Below are 18260 nucleotides of genomic sequence, written 5' to 3'. Positions count from 1 at the left end.
AACTAAAAAAAGCAAAAACATAAAAAAACAACGTAAGATATTGTTCCCCAAAGTCAACGCGATCTTATTGCTAGAGCACAGTTTTAGTTCCACCCACACGGAGTGCGGATCATGGCGGTAGCAGTCATGCATAGTATGTAAAACGATGTTAGTTTGTTTACCTTTAGCACTGTCCACATATGTCTTGCCCGTCTCCACTGCCGACATTGCAGCGTTCTTACCACTGTCTACTGTACTACTAATTGTATCTACAAGTGCATAATAAATTATAAAATTAGGTGCTCGAAAAATTAAACTAAAATTAACAATGCATCAGCTCTCACCTTTAGTTGTGTTGTACGCAGATTCAGCTGCCTTCTTCGTATTGTCTACCGTCGTAGCGAGTGTGTCTAGAAGTGCGAATAATGCGAAATAAGAACATAAATCTAGCTAAAATCAATAATCGAAAAGGAGAAAATAAATTCATAATTTGCTAGCTGTTCTATTTTGCAAAACACTTGTGCATAATTCAGAGAAAAAAACTTTACTTATCTGTTCCGTGGTCCCCTGGCTTACCTTTGGTGGTGTCGACGACTTTCTTGGTGTCCGCGACAGCTTTTCCGGCTGCGTCTTTGGCCTCACCAGCGGCCAGCGAGACTTTGTCCAGCTCCTTGTTCAACGCGTCGATGGCAGAGTTTCTGGCTTCGTTGGCTGTTGGCAAATTGTATTAATTATTATAAGTAAAAAGGCAATGTTATTTGATGTTACGATTTTTAGACTACATACTTACTAAATATTTTTAAGGAAAATACCTCTTTGTGTAGGTAAGGTAGGTGTTGACGGTCTATTTATTACTAGTATTTGTAAATCAAATAGCAATGTCAAAACAAATGTCAAATAGCAATATTGCTTTTCTAGATGAATTGCTTCGATGTGGCCTTTTTAACCCCCCTGACTTTCTTTATCATCTGTATTTGACTGGAACCGTTTCCATTTTAGTTTTTTGATCATTGTCCAGTCAGATACGTTAAAATTACAATTTATTAGATGAATATTAATTTGTTATCTTCATATTAGGTTTTCAGGACCGAGAATCAATATCATCAAAACATCGCACTCACATTAAGCGTTGCTATTACGCAAACCTATCATTTGACCTGACCTTCCTCAAACATTATCTTAATTTCTTTGGACTTGAAGAATATTGATTAGAGGTTACGTTATGTTTAATTCAGTCTAGGTCTGCAGTCTGTAGTTAAAATTTGCGGTCTGCGCTGGTTGCGTAAGCGCTTAGCTCGTGCTTCATTGAATTTACACAATATTTAGGATGGACTCAAGCCACGTAGCACGCTTTATCTTATTAATTTTCTATTTGTCTATTTTTTTACTCGGGAATCGAGCGATTTGCCTAATTTCTTTTTATTGTTGTCAAGATATTGTATGAAAGATTTTTACTCCAAAATTTTCCCCACTACGAATCTTATTTTGCTTATGACTCGCTATCTGTATGATGTACATCGTTATATTAAATTTCATCAATATGACCTAGGACAAGATTTAGACTATGACGCATAGAGTAGTATTTTTCCCAGTGACATAGTTATTTGATGCTTTACAAAAAATAGACGTGTTGTTTTTTTTATTGACAATCCCATTAGAATTATCTTTGTTCTACTTTCAGTGGAGCAAGTAGTAGGTACAAATTACGTAATCTCTAACTAATAGGATTTTAAAGGCAAACTACATTATCGAGGTTCGTATCAAGTGATCAACAACTGAAGATAATGTTATGCAATTTTAATACATTTTTTTCTATAGTAGGTACTTTTTTTTATCATTGTTTACCTAAACAATTAAAGTAGGTATATACCTATATACCTACTTTAATTTCACATTCGTGCAATAGGTATTGTTAGATAGGAAACAATCGATCGACCTAATATCGACTGATACATCACTATACGAATGAACATGTCACAACACTAGCTTACGTACCGCGCATTGAGACGATTGTAAAATATTATCTTATTGTCGTTTTTATGTTTTATGACATTTACTATTCGGCCGGACAAATAAGGAACGCTGAGGGCTCTCACCATAAGCACTAAGCAGATACTTTTGTAACTTCGGTCTTCAATATGAAGTAATGTGGTGCAATATTCGTTAGCAGATTGCAGAATAGATTCGTATTCATTAGTAATATGACACGTAACATAAGATCACGACTATATCCCAATGGGGGTAGTCAAAGGTACATCAATCGCAAGATTAAGTAAGTACTTTTGAGTTTTGAACATTCACATTCTAAAATAACTTTATTCAGTAGGTACGTAGGAACGTAGTTGCATTTTTACATAACGAACGTCTCATCCACCGAAACCTACTGCAGCTTCTCACAACCTGTATAGCCGGGGAAAAGAATCTGCAAGAAAACCTCGGCACAGGGCTCTAGACGTTCCTTAAAAGACATACAATCATCTTCGTTGTCGCTCTTACCTTGCCCAGCAGCGTCGCTAGCACTCTTCTGGGCTCCTCCGACCAGCTCGCCGGCCTTCTTGACCTGGTCTTCCACCACATGAGCAGCTTCGGTTGCCTTCTCCGCGGCCAAGGTCTCGGCATCTTTCTTCTTGCGGTCGAAGAGAGCTGCTGTCTTCTCTCCAATGCTCTTGAACGCCCCTGTAATGATGCCAGGGTTAGTGTCTTCTTCGAATAAGAAAAAGAGAAGAATAGTAAATCGTTTGACGACAATTACTTAGTTTCTTTTGTTAATTCTTCTTCTATCGTGTGGGTTGTGAGGTGGAGTACCAACCTCATCAACCCTGGTGTCAGGGTTATTATTGAGCCGCCAAAGGCCCCCAACATGGCTCATGTAACGACTACTTACTTACATCAGTAAGTAGTAACCGGGACCAACGGCTTAACGTGCCTTCCGAAGCACGGATCATCTTACTTTTACTTTTTGATAATATATTCGTGTACTTATATACATTTTTGGAGTGCGACATAATAAATATTATTTTTATTTTTTTGCAGATATGTATAATCAAGAGATTCATCCTATACAGTGGCACTGATAAATAGAGGACGCAGCAAATAAATTTCCTTATACAAGTTTAAAATTCTTCTTCTATCGTGTGTATTGGGAGGTGGAGTACCAACCTCATCAACTCTGGTGTCAGTGTTATAATTGAGCCGCCAAGGGCCCCCTGACATGTCTCTAACGACTACGCGTGCGCGAATGTGAAGTCATTGGTCCCGGTTACTACTTACTGATGTAAGTAAGTAGTCGTTACATAGTTTAAAATTTAGGTTCCTAAGATTGATCGCTTAAAGATACAGAGCCAAAAGTTTTACAGGGAAATTAGATGGTCTTCCGAAACATAAACTTATTAGCCGCATTAACTTAATAGCCGCTTTGCGTATCGTTCAGAAACTTTGTAGAAACTACCTCCTATAGCGAGCGTATTGATTCGCCAGCTCTGAGAAAAAACAAGGAAGACCATCTAGTCTTCCGAAACATAAACTTGTTACCTTCCATTTCTAAACGATGTTCTATAATACACTAAACTAAACGTAAAACTTCAGTTAGTTTTGTCCTCCCACGATCACAATACAACTACGACTGCTGAAAATTTACCAAGCGGTGACCATCTCTTTACTTTTAGGAACAATTATCAGTGTGTTGTCAAAATTATCTCCTCTTTGTTTCGCTAATTTGATTGATTCTTTACACTAAAACAGTATTCAAGGCTAAATTCTATTATGACGCATTTGAGGTCGTGTTTCAGGAAATGACGATAAGAGTGCACTCTGGTCACCTGCGCGTAAATACGCATAAATCATGACCAGATTGAAAATAATCATTTGTCGCAATCTTTGAATTGTTACAAGTATTTACTCGCCTTATGGTTGTCTGGAAGAAATCGCTTTAACCGATAAGGCCGCCATTTGCCATGTACCTAGTTAAGTGTCTCTTGTAACTATTTTCTTTTATTTTGGTGCAATAATTTGAAGTCCCTATTACTTATACAGATTTTTGGTTAAAAACTAAAGGTATACAATCTCTACACAATCTAAGACTATAATTAAGTAGGTAGGTAGTTAATTTGATTGTACAGACAAGAAACAAAAGACAAATATAAATAAAAGTTAAGAGATCTCTCCAAGCATTCAGTGAATTCTGTTTCGTAGAAAACTATTTTTTCCTCGTGATCTTTTCACCAAATTCTATATGATATGACATTTCTTTTAATTATAAAAATAAAAAAATAAAAAATAAAAATAGTTTATTTTCAGACAACTTAAGTCCATAGAGTGTTAGTAACAATACCCTTAAAACTATGTTAGCAATTATCATTATTATGTTTTCCTTTTCATCTCTTATGCATGGATGGAATGTAAAAAATGTGGGAGATTTGTTTCGAATAAACAATATTTAATAGACTTCTATTATCTAAACATTTAGATGTAAAGTACCAAAGTTGTTTTGGTAATATAGTTAGATCTCCGTCTTCCATCTACATATTATGTAAATGTGTATGGAATGGGCCATTAAAATATTAATGTCCTGTACTTGCATAAATGAGAATATGACTCGAACGTCAACAACTTTGATCTTCTTATCGTGTGGGTTGAGAGGAGGATGACCAGCCTCATCAACCCTGGTGTCAGGATTATTATTGAGCCGCCAAAGGCTCCTGCCGTGACTCAAGTAACGACTACTTACTTACATCAGTAAGTAGTAACCGGGACCAACGGCTTAACGTGCTTTCCGAAGCACGGATCATCTTACTACTGGACAATCAGGTGATCAGCCTGCAACGTCCTAACCAAACTAGGGATCACAAAAAGATTTTTGTTATTTGCCCCATCGGTATTCGAACCCGGGACCACCGGATCTTGAGCACAACGCTCAACCACCGGACCACGGAGGCCGTTAACAACTTTGATGAACACAAAGTTAATGCACAATGAAATACAAAAACAGCCTACATTATCGTAATACAGGACAAAATATATTTAAAAAGAATAAGTATCCGTAAACAAGCTATTCCTTTGAAAAAATATATTTACCTAATACAGTGTAGATATTAAATATATTTCCACTTCTTCGTTAGGTGTTTAGTCCTAAGTGTATATCCAAATTTTGTATTTTTGTATCATAAAATACCTTTAATATTTGTCTTGAAAATTCACGGGAATTATATTTTGTACGTACAAAATTAATTTAAAGCAGCGATTTAGTGGTAAATATCTACTAACAAATGATAAATACCTATAAACAAATGATAAATACCTATAAACAAATGATAAATACCTATAAACAAATGACAAATACCTAGAATCAAATAGCCGCATTGCGTATCGTTCAGAAACTTTGTAGAAACAACCTCTTATAGCGAGCGTATTGATTCGCCAGCTCTGAGAAAAAACACCTTTGTTGAAGGTTCTCTGTATCCAAGTAGTATCTTTTTCAATAAATATTCTTTACTTATTATATATTATTTATTATATGCTCTAAGTATTCCGGTTGCACAGCAGTGGGACATGAATAATTATGAGCGTTATTCCTAAGATATTTATTTTTATTAAAATAATCAAGGGTGTCTAAAAAACCAATACTGCAATTTGATATTTGCGTATTTAATAGCAAACTAAGTGCGCAAAGTCAATAAATGTCAAATAGCAATTTTGCTTTTTAGATGAATGAGGAACTTTCCAGGCTACATTTAACGTTATATTAATTACCTATTTTCTCATTGCTCGAAATACATAATTAGGTATACAAAAATATCATGTAATGGCCAAGTACCTGTCGATGAATCGAGCGGATTAATATCATTTCCAAATAATTTATGGGGGTTCAAATGGCCACATCGAAGCATTTCATCTAAGAAAGCAATATTGCAATTTGACATTTGTGTGCATTGCGCACTTACTTTTATATGCGCAAATGTCAAATTGCAATATTGCTTACTTAGATGAATTGCTTCGATGTGGCCATTTTAACCCCCCTGTGATTTTGTCTCATCAAAAGACGAACTTATCAACAATTGGAAAAAATCCAAAAAAAAATTAAATACCTACATTAATCATTCATAATTATTTCTGTAGTTTAGTAGGTACATAGGTTGTTCTTCATTTAAATACCTTGTGATAGACGACATGTTTTGTTTTATTATCAGGTGCAAAAACAAACAACGCAGATGGTCTTCCGACCCGTGAACATGCCACGTATAATTGACCATGGGAAAAACATGAATGTTCTAGATTTAAACCATAAACTTTTAACCACCGGACCACGGAGGCCGTTAACAACTTGAAGAAGAACAACCTATGTACTAAAATACAGAAATAATTATGAATGATTAATGTAGGTATTTAATTTTTCTTTGTATTTTTTCCAACTAAAAAAAAAGTCTGCTTATTTATTGCCATTAAGGCGGAACAAAGTTCGCCGGGTCAGCTAGTACTTATATAAAAATAATTGTTGCTTGGTATTTGGATCAGATCTATAGGACGTATAGAATTATGTTGCTACTTATATCTCTTTATTTTGATCAGAATAATAATAGGTGGAAGATGTGCTGTGCCTGAGTGTAATAACAAATCATCATCATCAATTTAAGAGCCACGCACTTGCCGGTGCAGCATTTTCCATTCCAGTCTATCAAAGGCCAATTCCTTGACTTCCCTATATTTCTTTAATCTGTTCCATGTAAGATCTTCTTGGTCTTCCCCTTCCTCTCTTTCCTAAACAAAGACAATAATAATAATAGATAGGTTTTGTAATAACAAAGGTCATCATATTCTAAAAACAAAGATAAAAGATGCTATGCATCTATTATCTATCTATTATTATTATTATTTATTATCTATTTTTCTTTGTTTTTTTCTTTGTTTTTGTCTTTGTTTTCATATTATTATATAATATGTCTGTTTAGACAAAACTGTACAGCGCCATCTACGGTTTTTTTTTGGAACGTTGCCTGGAAAGTCCTTCATTGCTTCAGTGTGGCGTTTTTTAACCCCCTAATTACTTATATATTATGCTATCGTACTACGTAGAGCCACAAAGTGTTCAGCTTACAGCCACTTTTGATATTAGGACTTCAATCAATCCGTCACGTTAGGCAATAAATATGTGATCCCTTAAACGAGATCTAATCCACAAAATGCACAGCATGGCACTTATAAAGTTTAGGTGTACACAACATTACTTATATTGAATAGGACACAATCATCACACAGACATCATGTATCTCGTCTGACATTTTCAATAAATTACACTGAAACGTCGAAACAATTCTAAAAAAAATAGTAGGTAAGGTACGTCTATGTCTCCCGCGTCGTTTTAAAATACCTACCTACTCTGCAGTGAAATACCAAATTGTACTAACTACGTATTCATAATTCATAAATAATTTCATCACCTTTTTCTTACTTTATGGCTTCGCGCGCCTTGCGCATTTGCCACAAACAAAAATAAGGAAACGAATAGGAAAAAGGAAAAACAAGGAACCGAATTTAGAAAGGATAAGTAACGTGAAGGATAATGTGATAAATAATAATTTAACGGTGAAATCTATGTTAATAATTAAAATTACATAATAGGGAGATTTATAATTTAATTTCATTATTAAATTAATAATACATAATAATATATAATTTGTATATATCTAAAAACATACTGTGCAACAGGAAGATGAACTTTAACTATTGCACCACCGCACCGAGTCCTCTTCGGGTCTTTTTTCTCAATAATTTTAATTTTCTCTATAATTAACCGAATATATTAGGTATAATATTTTGGTGAATATATATTGTAATTTAGTTTTTATAAATATATGTATAAAGTATTATATTAACTTTAGTTTAAATTTATTTATTTCTTGTTGCACCATCCCGCGTCCAAGTTTCGTAAATGTTTGTTTCCCGGTAGTGGTTGCCTGGAAGAAATTTCTCTAGACCAATAAGGCCGCCTAGATACTGTATCCATGTGCAATAAAGTGTATTTGATTTGATTATTAAACTATTATAAGTAGGCAGTTTCTCCGATCGATGGTACGGAATTTTCATAACTCCCATAGATCATAGCGAATAGATTTCTAGAAAATAGATAACTAGGTACATTTAGTTTACTTGTAAATGGTGGATATCTATTAAAAATTTCCTCGGTAAACGTAGTGTATATATATCTGTCGTTAGTTAAAGTAAACAACACATCATCGTAATGGCTGCCATCGATTCTCCATTCCTCCCACCACACTCTATTGTTCTACATAGATACGTGGGTGACACAATGTGTCTCGTCTATTAGACTTTCTTACACATTCTTTATTCTATGACAAAAGGCGCAAAAGAAAGCTCTCGCATAAAATTACATTATCAGATGGTACTTATAACGTGATGTAATCTATACATCTACCTAAAATATGCACTTAAATCATCATCTCCCTAGCGTTATCTCGATTTCACAGGGTCCGCTTACCCAATCTGAAGATTTGACAGGTCCGGTTTTTTACAGAAACGACTTCCTGTCCGACCTTCCAACCCGCGAAGGTAAAACCAGCCCAATACAGGTTAGGTCACATACCTCCGAAAATACATTTCTCGGGAATGTAGGTTTCCTCACGATGATTTCCAAAAATATGCACTTAAATGTAAAATGTAAATACTTACTTAGTAAGAATTTCATTGAACCTAAAAATTGGACATTAGCGATTTTCAAAAGAGTACAAAGTAAGTTGATGAAGGTACATAACTCACCAAGATTCTTGTCTATCGGTACGCATGGAAATATAAAATGACATTATTAGATTGTTTCTTTTTTTAATTAAGGAAGTAAAATACAAAAATCTAGCAGGCACTAGTATTACTTTAAAATTCAAAATCTAGATGCAGTCATATTGGTGATGTGAGAAATGTTGATGATATCATCTAAGGATGCAACTAACTACTTAGTGAGGTAATTGTGAATCTTGTATACTACATTGTAGTGTACTTATTATACTACAATGTATAGTGGATAGTGGAACTGTACGCTACATAAATGCGAAGTAAGTAAACATTTATTTTTAAATGTTTAATCACTCAGCACTTTGGTTGTCAGCGCTCTGCGTAAATATTATCGTTCCACCTAATCTTAACGCGCATTTAATATTTAAAGTCTAAAAAAATATTGTAAGTAATTATATTATTTACAACACTTTTAAGAACGGCAACGTCCCAGTGCCGAAATTTTTATTACAGCTTCTTTTCCTCAGATTGAGAAACTGCAGATCATGTAGGTTTAGGTGTATGAGACGTTCGACAAAATGTATTTATTTATTGACGATTCAAAGTGTAGGGATCTGTCTACCCTTTCGGGGTTTAACGTCATACTTAGGAATGTTTGTAGCAATAAATGTAACTACTTAGTTAAGTAATTCTGAATCTTGTATAGTACAACGTAGTGTACCTTTTATAAACAATAATAGTAAATACCTAACTGTGCAGAACTTAATAACATTTTTAAGTTTGAGTGCAGTAAACAAGTACCTGTAAATCGTTAAAACTTTTCTAAAAAGATTTGTAAGTAAAAAAAGTAAGTAGGTACTTAATATTGTAAAAAAAACTGTTGAGAATTATTTACTTAGCCAAAATCATTATACTATACAGGCAGACGTAAAAAACAGAAATGGACTTCAAATATGTACATAAGTACATACAATATACATACATATCACGCATATCCGAGAGATCGATCTATAGGTCAGCCGGTAAAGTCGCAGGAGTACATCGGTCCCAATTCTTGACCGCACCAGAATAGAGCGCCCAGTGGGCACAGAGCACTCTACCGATCCGGGACCATTGCTCGCGCATGCGCGTTTCGTAACCACCACCGAGTGATTGATGCCCCAAATAACTTCCCATCACACTTGAAGAAAAAAAAATACGGAGCATTTATGAACATGTCATCGGATGACACTTTTAGCCTGTCATAATGGTCGCAATTTTTTGGGTCTTTTTTAAAACGCATTCGTCACATATCGAGTAAAATATAATAAAAAATATAAGTAGTTTCTGAAACTTGTTTGTTTTTTAACACTGAATTCGTAATCCGATATTTCCCCTATTAAAATTGTTTTAAAAAGGTAATCAACTGAAATAAACCCGATGTTTTAACTTTCATTTAGGTATTTATTAAGTAGGTGTAGGTACCTAAAGTTTATTAGTTAATGCTGGATAAACTTTTATCAAACAACTCGCCCACTACCTCGCCGCATGCCAGGCGAAAACAGAATCAGCTGTATTTAAAATAAGTATATTTATGTATGCCACTGTCGAAGTAATAATACAGCTGGTATTAGCTCACTCAATTCCATGAGCAATAACATGATATATCTGTAATATTATCGACATAACTAACACTCATCTATTTGGGTCATTGTTTCTGACATAGAGTTCACCATTGACTCATATGCGCATATAGAATTCCTTTTATCAATATAGTGTGTAAACGTCGTGTATATTAACGTAATAAAGTAGTGAGTATTGCTCATAACGAATGAGAGGCTTTCCAAGCTCCGTTCGTCAAAATTTAATGTGATAATAACCTATTTTCTCATTACTCGAGTACATAATTATTCAAAAATGTAACGTAATGGCAGAAGCATACCATGTAAAAATAATTGTTGCTTGATATTTGTATCACATTATGTTTAGAATTATACTCGGATTTGCTACTGTTATACTGTTATTTTGATCAGAATAATAACGGGTGGAAGTGTATTGTGCCTGGGTGTAATTAAAAGGCTCATCATTTATACCCAAAAACAAAGATAAAAGATGAATAAGAAGTATGTCTGTTGCGTGGTGGAGTATGCTCCATACCCCCTCCGGTTGATTGAGGGGAGGTCTGAGCCTAGCAGTGGGACGTAAATAGGCTGTTTATGTTTATGTAAGTATGTCTGTTATTCATGAAATAAGAAGGTTAAGCGAAGGAAAATTTTTACAGCGCCATTTTTTTTCTGGAAAGGCCCTCATTATAATTCCCATACAGCGCCGGTCTAGGCTAGGTCTTGCCCCATGCGCCGAAGTCTAGAATCTAGATCCAAGTATCGATCTGCGCTAGACTGTTTAATAGTACTGCGGAGTTGCCACCTGGCTAGGTCATGTCACCTTGTCAACTATGTGACTCACTCAGTCGATTACAGGTTCGCTTCTAGATATAAAATAGGTACTCGTATGTGCCCTATCACAAAGTGACTTCTCTTTGTTTGCGAAAGCGAGCATTGTTTGTTAATTATTGCAGTTCTTATTTTAGGTTCATTATTATATTCAACATAATATAGTAAGTAATACCTAAAAACACTCACTGTAAAACTTATCACGTGCAACTGACAAAGGATCATTAGAGTCTCTACATTTCGTCTTGTTTGTCTGTAGCCTGCTTCAATCAGTTAAATCAATTCATGAAACGCGCATGAGCACACTTCCGTGATGCCGAATTTGGTATACAGGCCTAAGTCATCCAATAAACGTGCCTTTTTAATTTGTCCGTATTTAACTGTGGAAAATTTATAAATATAATTTATTTTCGGACAAAAAACAATTTATAAATTAATTAACGGTGTATCTACACCGTGCGATCGCTATTCCTGAAAAACTTAAATACGTGGGCCTCGTTATTTATTTACGCTTACTGCACACAGAGCCGGGAAAACAGGACATTTGGGTTTATGTACTTACAGCTAGATTTAGTGACGAAAATGATCTTTTTTCCGGGTTTTTGTTAGGACTTTTCTTCCGTAACGGTAACCCTAATTGTATGTAAATCTGCAGTAGCCAGTAATAGGTCATCAGTCCATCGACTCTACCGCGTGTCTGTCACTAAAATACCTACATAAATACATGTACTCTATTTTGTTTAGGGAATGCAATCCCGATCTAGCGGGATCCCGATCTCGCGAGATCTCGTATAATATGCGGGATCAATCCCGAAGCATAATATGACAAGATCTCGACGATTATTATGACGATTTTATTGATTATTAAATATAGGTTTGTGATTTCTTTCAAAAAATATTTTGTTTTAATTAACCTCATTATCACAAACAAGCAGTTTTCATCGTTTTCAGCCATCCTAATTTTGCTTTTTTATGAACTAAACGAGATCCCGAGACTTTCGGAATATCGCGAGATCGATATTTCCAATCCCGCGGGATCTCGAATTTGCGATCTCGAGTCGGGATTGCATTCCCTAATTTTGTCTGAGTAGGTAGTGAATCTGCAGATTCCTTCCTCGATAGAAGCAGCGTGGGGCCAATTGAGATAAATATCCGGTGCGAACAACATGATTACACTGACATCACTCTCACAACCGCCTGTGATGTCATAGCTCCAATGGATCGTACCTACAAAAACTTTGATTTAGTCATGATATGATTGTGATTTGTTTGTGTCTCGTGCACTTAATAATATTAGATGGTTAGGTAAGCACTTATTTATGTCTATGACACTGAAAGGACGCACAAAGTCGAATAATTATATTGGTGATCCTCTTTTTGGTACAAACGTATATAGTGTCTTAGGAGTCTCTAAGGTATTTCTCTTCATTTATTTCCACACTGTGAAATTTGAACACATTTGAATCCCAGCAGACTTGTAAAGTTATAACATCTACTTAAATAGCCCTCTTTTACTTAACAAGTAACAATCTCTACTCAGTATAAGTATCACAACGAACGGATCATATTTTCCGCGCGAGCGTTGAAAGAAAGCATCCACATGCCCTGCTGCCCTTCACCGCTATAAATACACGAATTCCTCACTTCATTTCTACCAAAGATGCCATTACACTCGCGAACGATTCTCGCTTGAATTCTGCACAAGGATCATCGCAGACACTAATTGCGTCTCTTTCAATCTCGGAAGCTGTAGTGTGGCAAACAGAGAGGTATAATCGTGCTACGTAGGTATCTTGTTATTATACAACTACGCTGGGACCCCGGCACCGGGCGGCCTTGGTGATGTCATCGACGACCGCGGTTTGTTTTCGTGGCGTCAGATACCATGGTTTTATTGTATCCAGTCAACACAGGTAAAGACAAAGGTTAAACAATGTTATCTAGACGGGCAGCCTTGTAACTGACGGATCATCCCACACTTTTTTTGCTAAATAAACTGTATCTAAGGCTTCATGATCGTCACATTCATGACATAAGATTAAAGTCATGAAGTCGTCCATGTCACTTATTTTTTTTTTCACACAAAATTAACTTCCTGTTCAACAACACGAATTTTATCGTTATAATAACAAATAAACGATCTCGTGCTAAGTGATTTGTTTTTGGCGAACTCCCTGTTTAGGTATAAATAGACCGTATTTTTTTTTCAAGTTTTTACTTAAGTACATAAAGGCTTCGAAATCTTTCGAAATAATAATGGATGTCATGGGCACTGTTTGACTAAGCAGGGATCCCTTGCAATGTTTAAATTAAGTATTTGTTTTTATTAATTTTTTACATAAATATTTTGTAAATAAATAAAACAATTTTCTTTAAATTCGGAGTGTATAAAAGCATTTTTAATTTATCGATTGACGTGTAGGCGTAGTACCTAAATCAATCTAGATAGGTATTATTGAAATGCATTCCTACCATCAGTACAGTTATTTATTTACTGTAGTAGGTAAAAATTAAATCAGATATTTTATCCACGAGATAATTTGTCTTTATTTGGTTTTAGACATTAGATCGATTACACGTATCCAGTGTGTAATCAATATCTGTACCTAGCTATGCTATCTTTACCGTGCTTTAGCGATTTCATCACAACGATATATGCAGGATTGTGGTCTTATACCTGGGTGTGACGGCACCTACATTCTTATAGTTTCAGGGAATGATTCATAAATCGTCCAATAATAAAGTTATCGGCCCTGACCTCGCGTTGCGTGCCGGTTCACGCGCACTCGGCGTGAGTGGAGCGCCCACGACCCACCACGACCCGCGACGAGAAATGTGCCGTTCCCGCGAATGGTCCCGGCAGTAAATAGGCGGAAAACAGATCTAAAAAGATCTTTAATACCTAACCTTTACGCAGATAAGACCAGAGTATAAGAAAGAAGAATTTGAAAAAGGAAAGCAGCCAGTGTCTTTACTATTAAAGAGTTTTTAGAACAGGAACATTTCTGCTCTGGGAACATTCTCGTCCCTTGTCTTATACTTTTTTACATCGCTCTTCGCCGCATGTGGTGCAGCTTTTATTTTGTACTAGAATTTTGCATTAGCGTCTACTTGCAATGATCTAACTATCTATCTATAACTTATTAAAGTTTATATTTAATAACTGTATTAACTGTGAATGTCTGTCTCTGATTCTTTTTTGCGTTTTCACATCTAAACTGCTGAATCTACTTATCGTGATGTTTGACATGGACATAGTTGGACGTAGATTTAGCCTTTAAACTCTTGAGGTTGGGCAAAGGCTACATGTTATATATATATATTTTTTTAATGTATAAGCAGGTATATCAACTGTAGTTTATATGAATCATTTAGTCTACAACGCCGTGGGAAAGCTAACTGTTTATCGATTTAAACCTACCTAAATAATAAAACACGAGAACTTTCATTGTAAAACATTAATGCACCATTGGACACATAATAGCCCCCGGTATTGCGTGTTATTTTTCCGACATTGAGTCAGCACATTCGATCTCTTTCAGAGGGGTAATCTGAAGGTACAGGATGGGTGGAGGAGGTGCTTAGAAATTGGGTCAAGGTTCTTTCAAACTTCCTCCGTAATACTGCGTAGAAGCTTCTTGCTCCGCAATCAAATCGATTATACGTCTTACTTACGCAGTACTGATGGCCCGCGGGTTTAGATAAGAGTCTAACCATAAAATTGAATCAATACTTGGTTTGGTTACGAAGTCATTTGCTGGTTGATTACGGCAAGAATTCAAGGGCGGACGCGGGCGCGGGGGTGTCATGGGGCCACTGCAATGTTATCTACTTAATTCTCTACGGAGATAGACTGTCTGCGACCTGGTGGAACCCCCCCCCCCCCCCCCCCCCCCGCCCCTGATATAAAAGCGGGATCCGCTCTTCCCCATGAATTATTATTAACACTGCAACTTAAGTTCTTGGCTCCATTGCCAAATGGATACGAGACGCGACTGCTGCGGCGCAAAATCTCGTCAATATTTCAACGTTCATAAAACAACATTGTCGTGTATACCAATGTGTACTTGCGGCGTAGTAAACCAAATTCTACGTGGAATATTCTCATGATATGAGTCATTTAATAACCGTTTAGGTCGCGTAATTTACGAGACGTTTTTTTCATTGCGACTTATCATGGCACCTCTCAACTGAGTGATTCTGTAACCTCGGAGCATTAATTAGTTTGTTTTTATTCGATAATGATAACAATCTATTAATAGAAATATAATCGTTAAAGTGTACCAACATTTCATGATTTAGCTAATGCTAAACGTAATACATATCTAGGTGGAACCTAACTACATGTAAGTAAGTTAAAAATCATGCAAGAAAATTAGGGGAAAATAAATTTACTTATGTGAAATGTAGGTTATGTCCTGTAGTGTAGGTATTTAGGCAGAGTAGAGGTAGTACCAATACCTACCTATTTCTACTTTCATTAAGAGTTATAATTAAAAATCTAATTTAAAAACAAGTTAGAAAAGCTGAAGTAGGTGCCGTCTACGTAGGTACGCTAGAAAAATCTACAGTGAAATGTAGCTAATTTAAAATTATGCCATTTTAGTGATGCATCTACAGAAATAGTGACGATTATGTTACGTTTCTTAAGTGACTAATTTTAATAGCTGCTAACTCTACTTCATTCAATGAATACGGTTTAATATTTTACTTACGTATATGCCTATATACCTAACTCACGCTCATAATGTCTATAGGATTATGCAGATCATATTTGTCATGAATACCTACCTACTGGTAGGTAATATTACTTTTCTACATTAAGGTGATGTGTTTCAGTCAGCTAGGTAACGCTGCGTCAGTAGATGGCGTTACTTCTGCAGTTTTCGTATTTTTTTCCATTTATTCGTTTAGTGTTGAGTTCTGACCCAGTGAAATGTTAGGTGGCGAAATCTTACATACATTATCTTTAAGTTAAGCTACAATTTTGAAGTATTTACTGAAGATATCATATTGAAACATTGCATCAAAAGTTGGTGTCATTTCAATTTGTGTACAAACACGAAGCTGTCACACACACATGCGAACTAGGTTAGCTATTAAAAGAGATGCATAATTTGAAGTCTACTTCTAACTTCTAAATGGCGCATTTGGTAAAGCAGTAGCCGCCATTCTTAAGGTTCACGGTTCAAACCCAACTGCATGTTTTAATTGTTTTTACTTTTTGTATTTTTTTTTACAATTGAATTTGGCGAACCCGTCTATTTGTTACGGAATTTTCAAAAATTATCACTTTTATCAATAATATTATAATTAAGTATACAATAATTTACTTTGCACTAAAGTACCTTCCGTAAATTCCGTATTTTTTATTTTGTAAAATTCTAACAGGCAGTAATCGCATCAGTGAACATGCGGCTAACTAAAAAACTACTGAACGGATTTTCATACGGTTTTCACCAATGAGTAGAGTGATTCATGGGCGTGCTTTAGGGTTTATAATTTATACAAGTATTTTTTTTGTATAAAATGGTTCAAAAATGATGATGAATGTCAAACATAATTATCGTTACAAATATAGCCGACTTGGAGCTTTCAGCGAAAACGCTGCCTGAGCCCATTGAGATATAACAAAACAACGTATGGTTGAATTGTTCCTTTTTTGTAGGTATACCGAAAAGTCCACAATATGTCATAATAATTATATTGTGTATAAAGAATTGTGTATATGTATTGTATGATTTTACAAATAACGAACACAGTACAGTAATAATAAGGTAGATTTTTCCTAAATTGCGTAGGTTCAAACTTTGTCGCATCGCGTTTGAAAGATGTAATAGCGCTTCAGGACGTCCCGCAAGCACGGCGCTGATGTCGCAGTATCCGCATATAATTATTATGACTTGTCATTTAGTTCCAATAAAATCCGCGGGACTTCATACGTATGTCAGTGACAGCTGGTGATAGCATGCGGGACACTTAGCACCTAATCGAATTCTATGTTGTTTTCGCGCCCAGTCCAGACGACTCACAGCGCATTTCTGGACATATATTTACGCGTGGTGTTTATTGTTAGGTTAGTTAGTTCAGGTTAGTACGTCTTTTTATAACGAGGACGTTAAAAAAAGACGAGGCTGGGACGTATTGAAGTAGTATTTCCATATATACGCGGCCTGAAATGGGCTGTTTCGGGGACCTGAACTGGTTGCTGTCGAACTTATTATCACGTTTTCTTGATTAAAATTCATAAATAAGTCAAATAGAAAAAAGAAAAAAGATTTTATTTAGTATTAGATCTGTCATGATGTCTGTGATGTTTGTTTATTATACATAAGAATTTCAAAATTTATCTTATTTTTTTTCCCAAAGGGCAAGGCAAAGGGAACTATGAACATACAGCCATGTCTTGTGTTTTTTTTTCTTGATGATGATTAATGAAATGATGAAACCTAAGCCCCCACCCTCGGAGCAGACTCCTACTCCGAACCCCAAACGAAGTAAGCGGCTTGTTGGCGCAAAGCGAAAATAGATAGGTACACTTTGTTTATTGAATATTCCGATTTAATAATACTATCGGGAATGTTTTCCGACTAATGTGATCATTAACCACAAAACACCACTTCGTATTGATTATTTAGATTATTCAATGAAGAAAGCAACCTTCCCGTTCCCGGTCCCACCAAAAAGTCCGCGGCAAAGAGAATATAAATAAATCTGTATGTTGGATGGAAAAACAATTAATTATAAATGACTACTATTTAGGCCGGCAAATGCAACAACTTCTTTTTTGATTTGGTTTTCCCCGAAGGGTAAGGCAAAGGGAACTATGCCCATACAGCCATTTCATTTTATGTATTGATTTTTTATTATAATATATGTCCTCTTTTAAAACACGGTATTTACCCATTATTTAAAAATGTTTAAATAAGATACGTTATTACAAAAATATTTTTCCAATATTCCTTTTCTCAGATTGTAGTATTTTTAGTTTTTTATTTATATTTATTCTCTTCATACAAAATCTCTTTATAAATTGTCACTGACATTCTATTACACTTGTCAAGTAGTCAAAGCCTTTAGAAAAAAAAAAAAACTATCACGCACACAAAC

At 35.4% G+C, this 18260-nt stretch overlaps 2 protein-coding genes across 25 annotated transcripts in view; one reads left to right on the top strand and one right to left on the bottom strand.

The window, feature by feature from the left end:
* Positions 1-18260, top strand: part of LOC126372093 (von Willebrand factor A domain-containing protein 8) — a 240443-nt gene that overhangs the window by 120089 nt on the left and 102094 nt on the right. The window lies entirely within an intron of this gene.
* Positions 1-18260, bottom strand: part of LOC126372105 (perilipin-4) — a 30801-nt gene that overhangs the window by 11724 nt on the left and 817 nt on the right. For all 24 annotated transcript variants that reach the window (XM_050017657.1, XM_050017658.1, XM_050017660.1 and 21 more), the window contains exons 2-5: positions 2476-2655; positions 556-690; positions 324-389; positions 162-248 (exon numbers count right to left, since the gene is read on the bottom strand). In XM_050017657.1, coding sequence (XP_049873614.1) covers positions 162-248; positions 324-389; positions 556-690; positions 2476-2655 — 468 coding nt within the window. The remainder of the gene's footprint in view (positions 1-161; positions 249-323; positions 390-555; positions 691-2475; positions 2656-18260) is intronic.

This window comes from Pectinophora gossypiella, chromosome 13 (genome assembly GCF_024362695.1).
Source record: "Pectinophora gossypiella chromosome 13, ilPecGoss1.1, whole genome shotgun sequence".
NCBI classification, from domain to species: domain Eukaryota; kingdom Metazoa; phylum Arthropoda; class Insecta; order Lepidoptera; family Gelechiidae; genus Pectinophora; species Pectinophora gossypiella.
The sequence above is the reverse complement of the archived record's forward strand: the minus strand, read 5'-3'. Positions and strand labels throughout refer to the sequence as shown.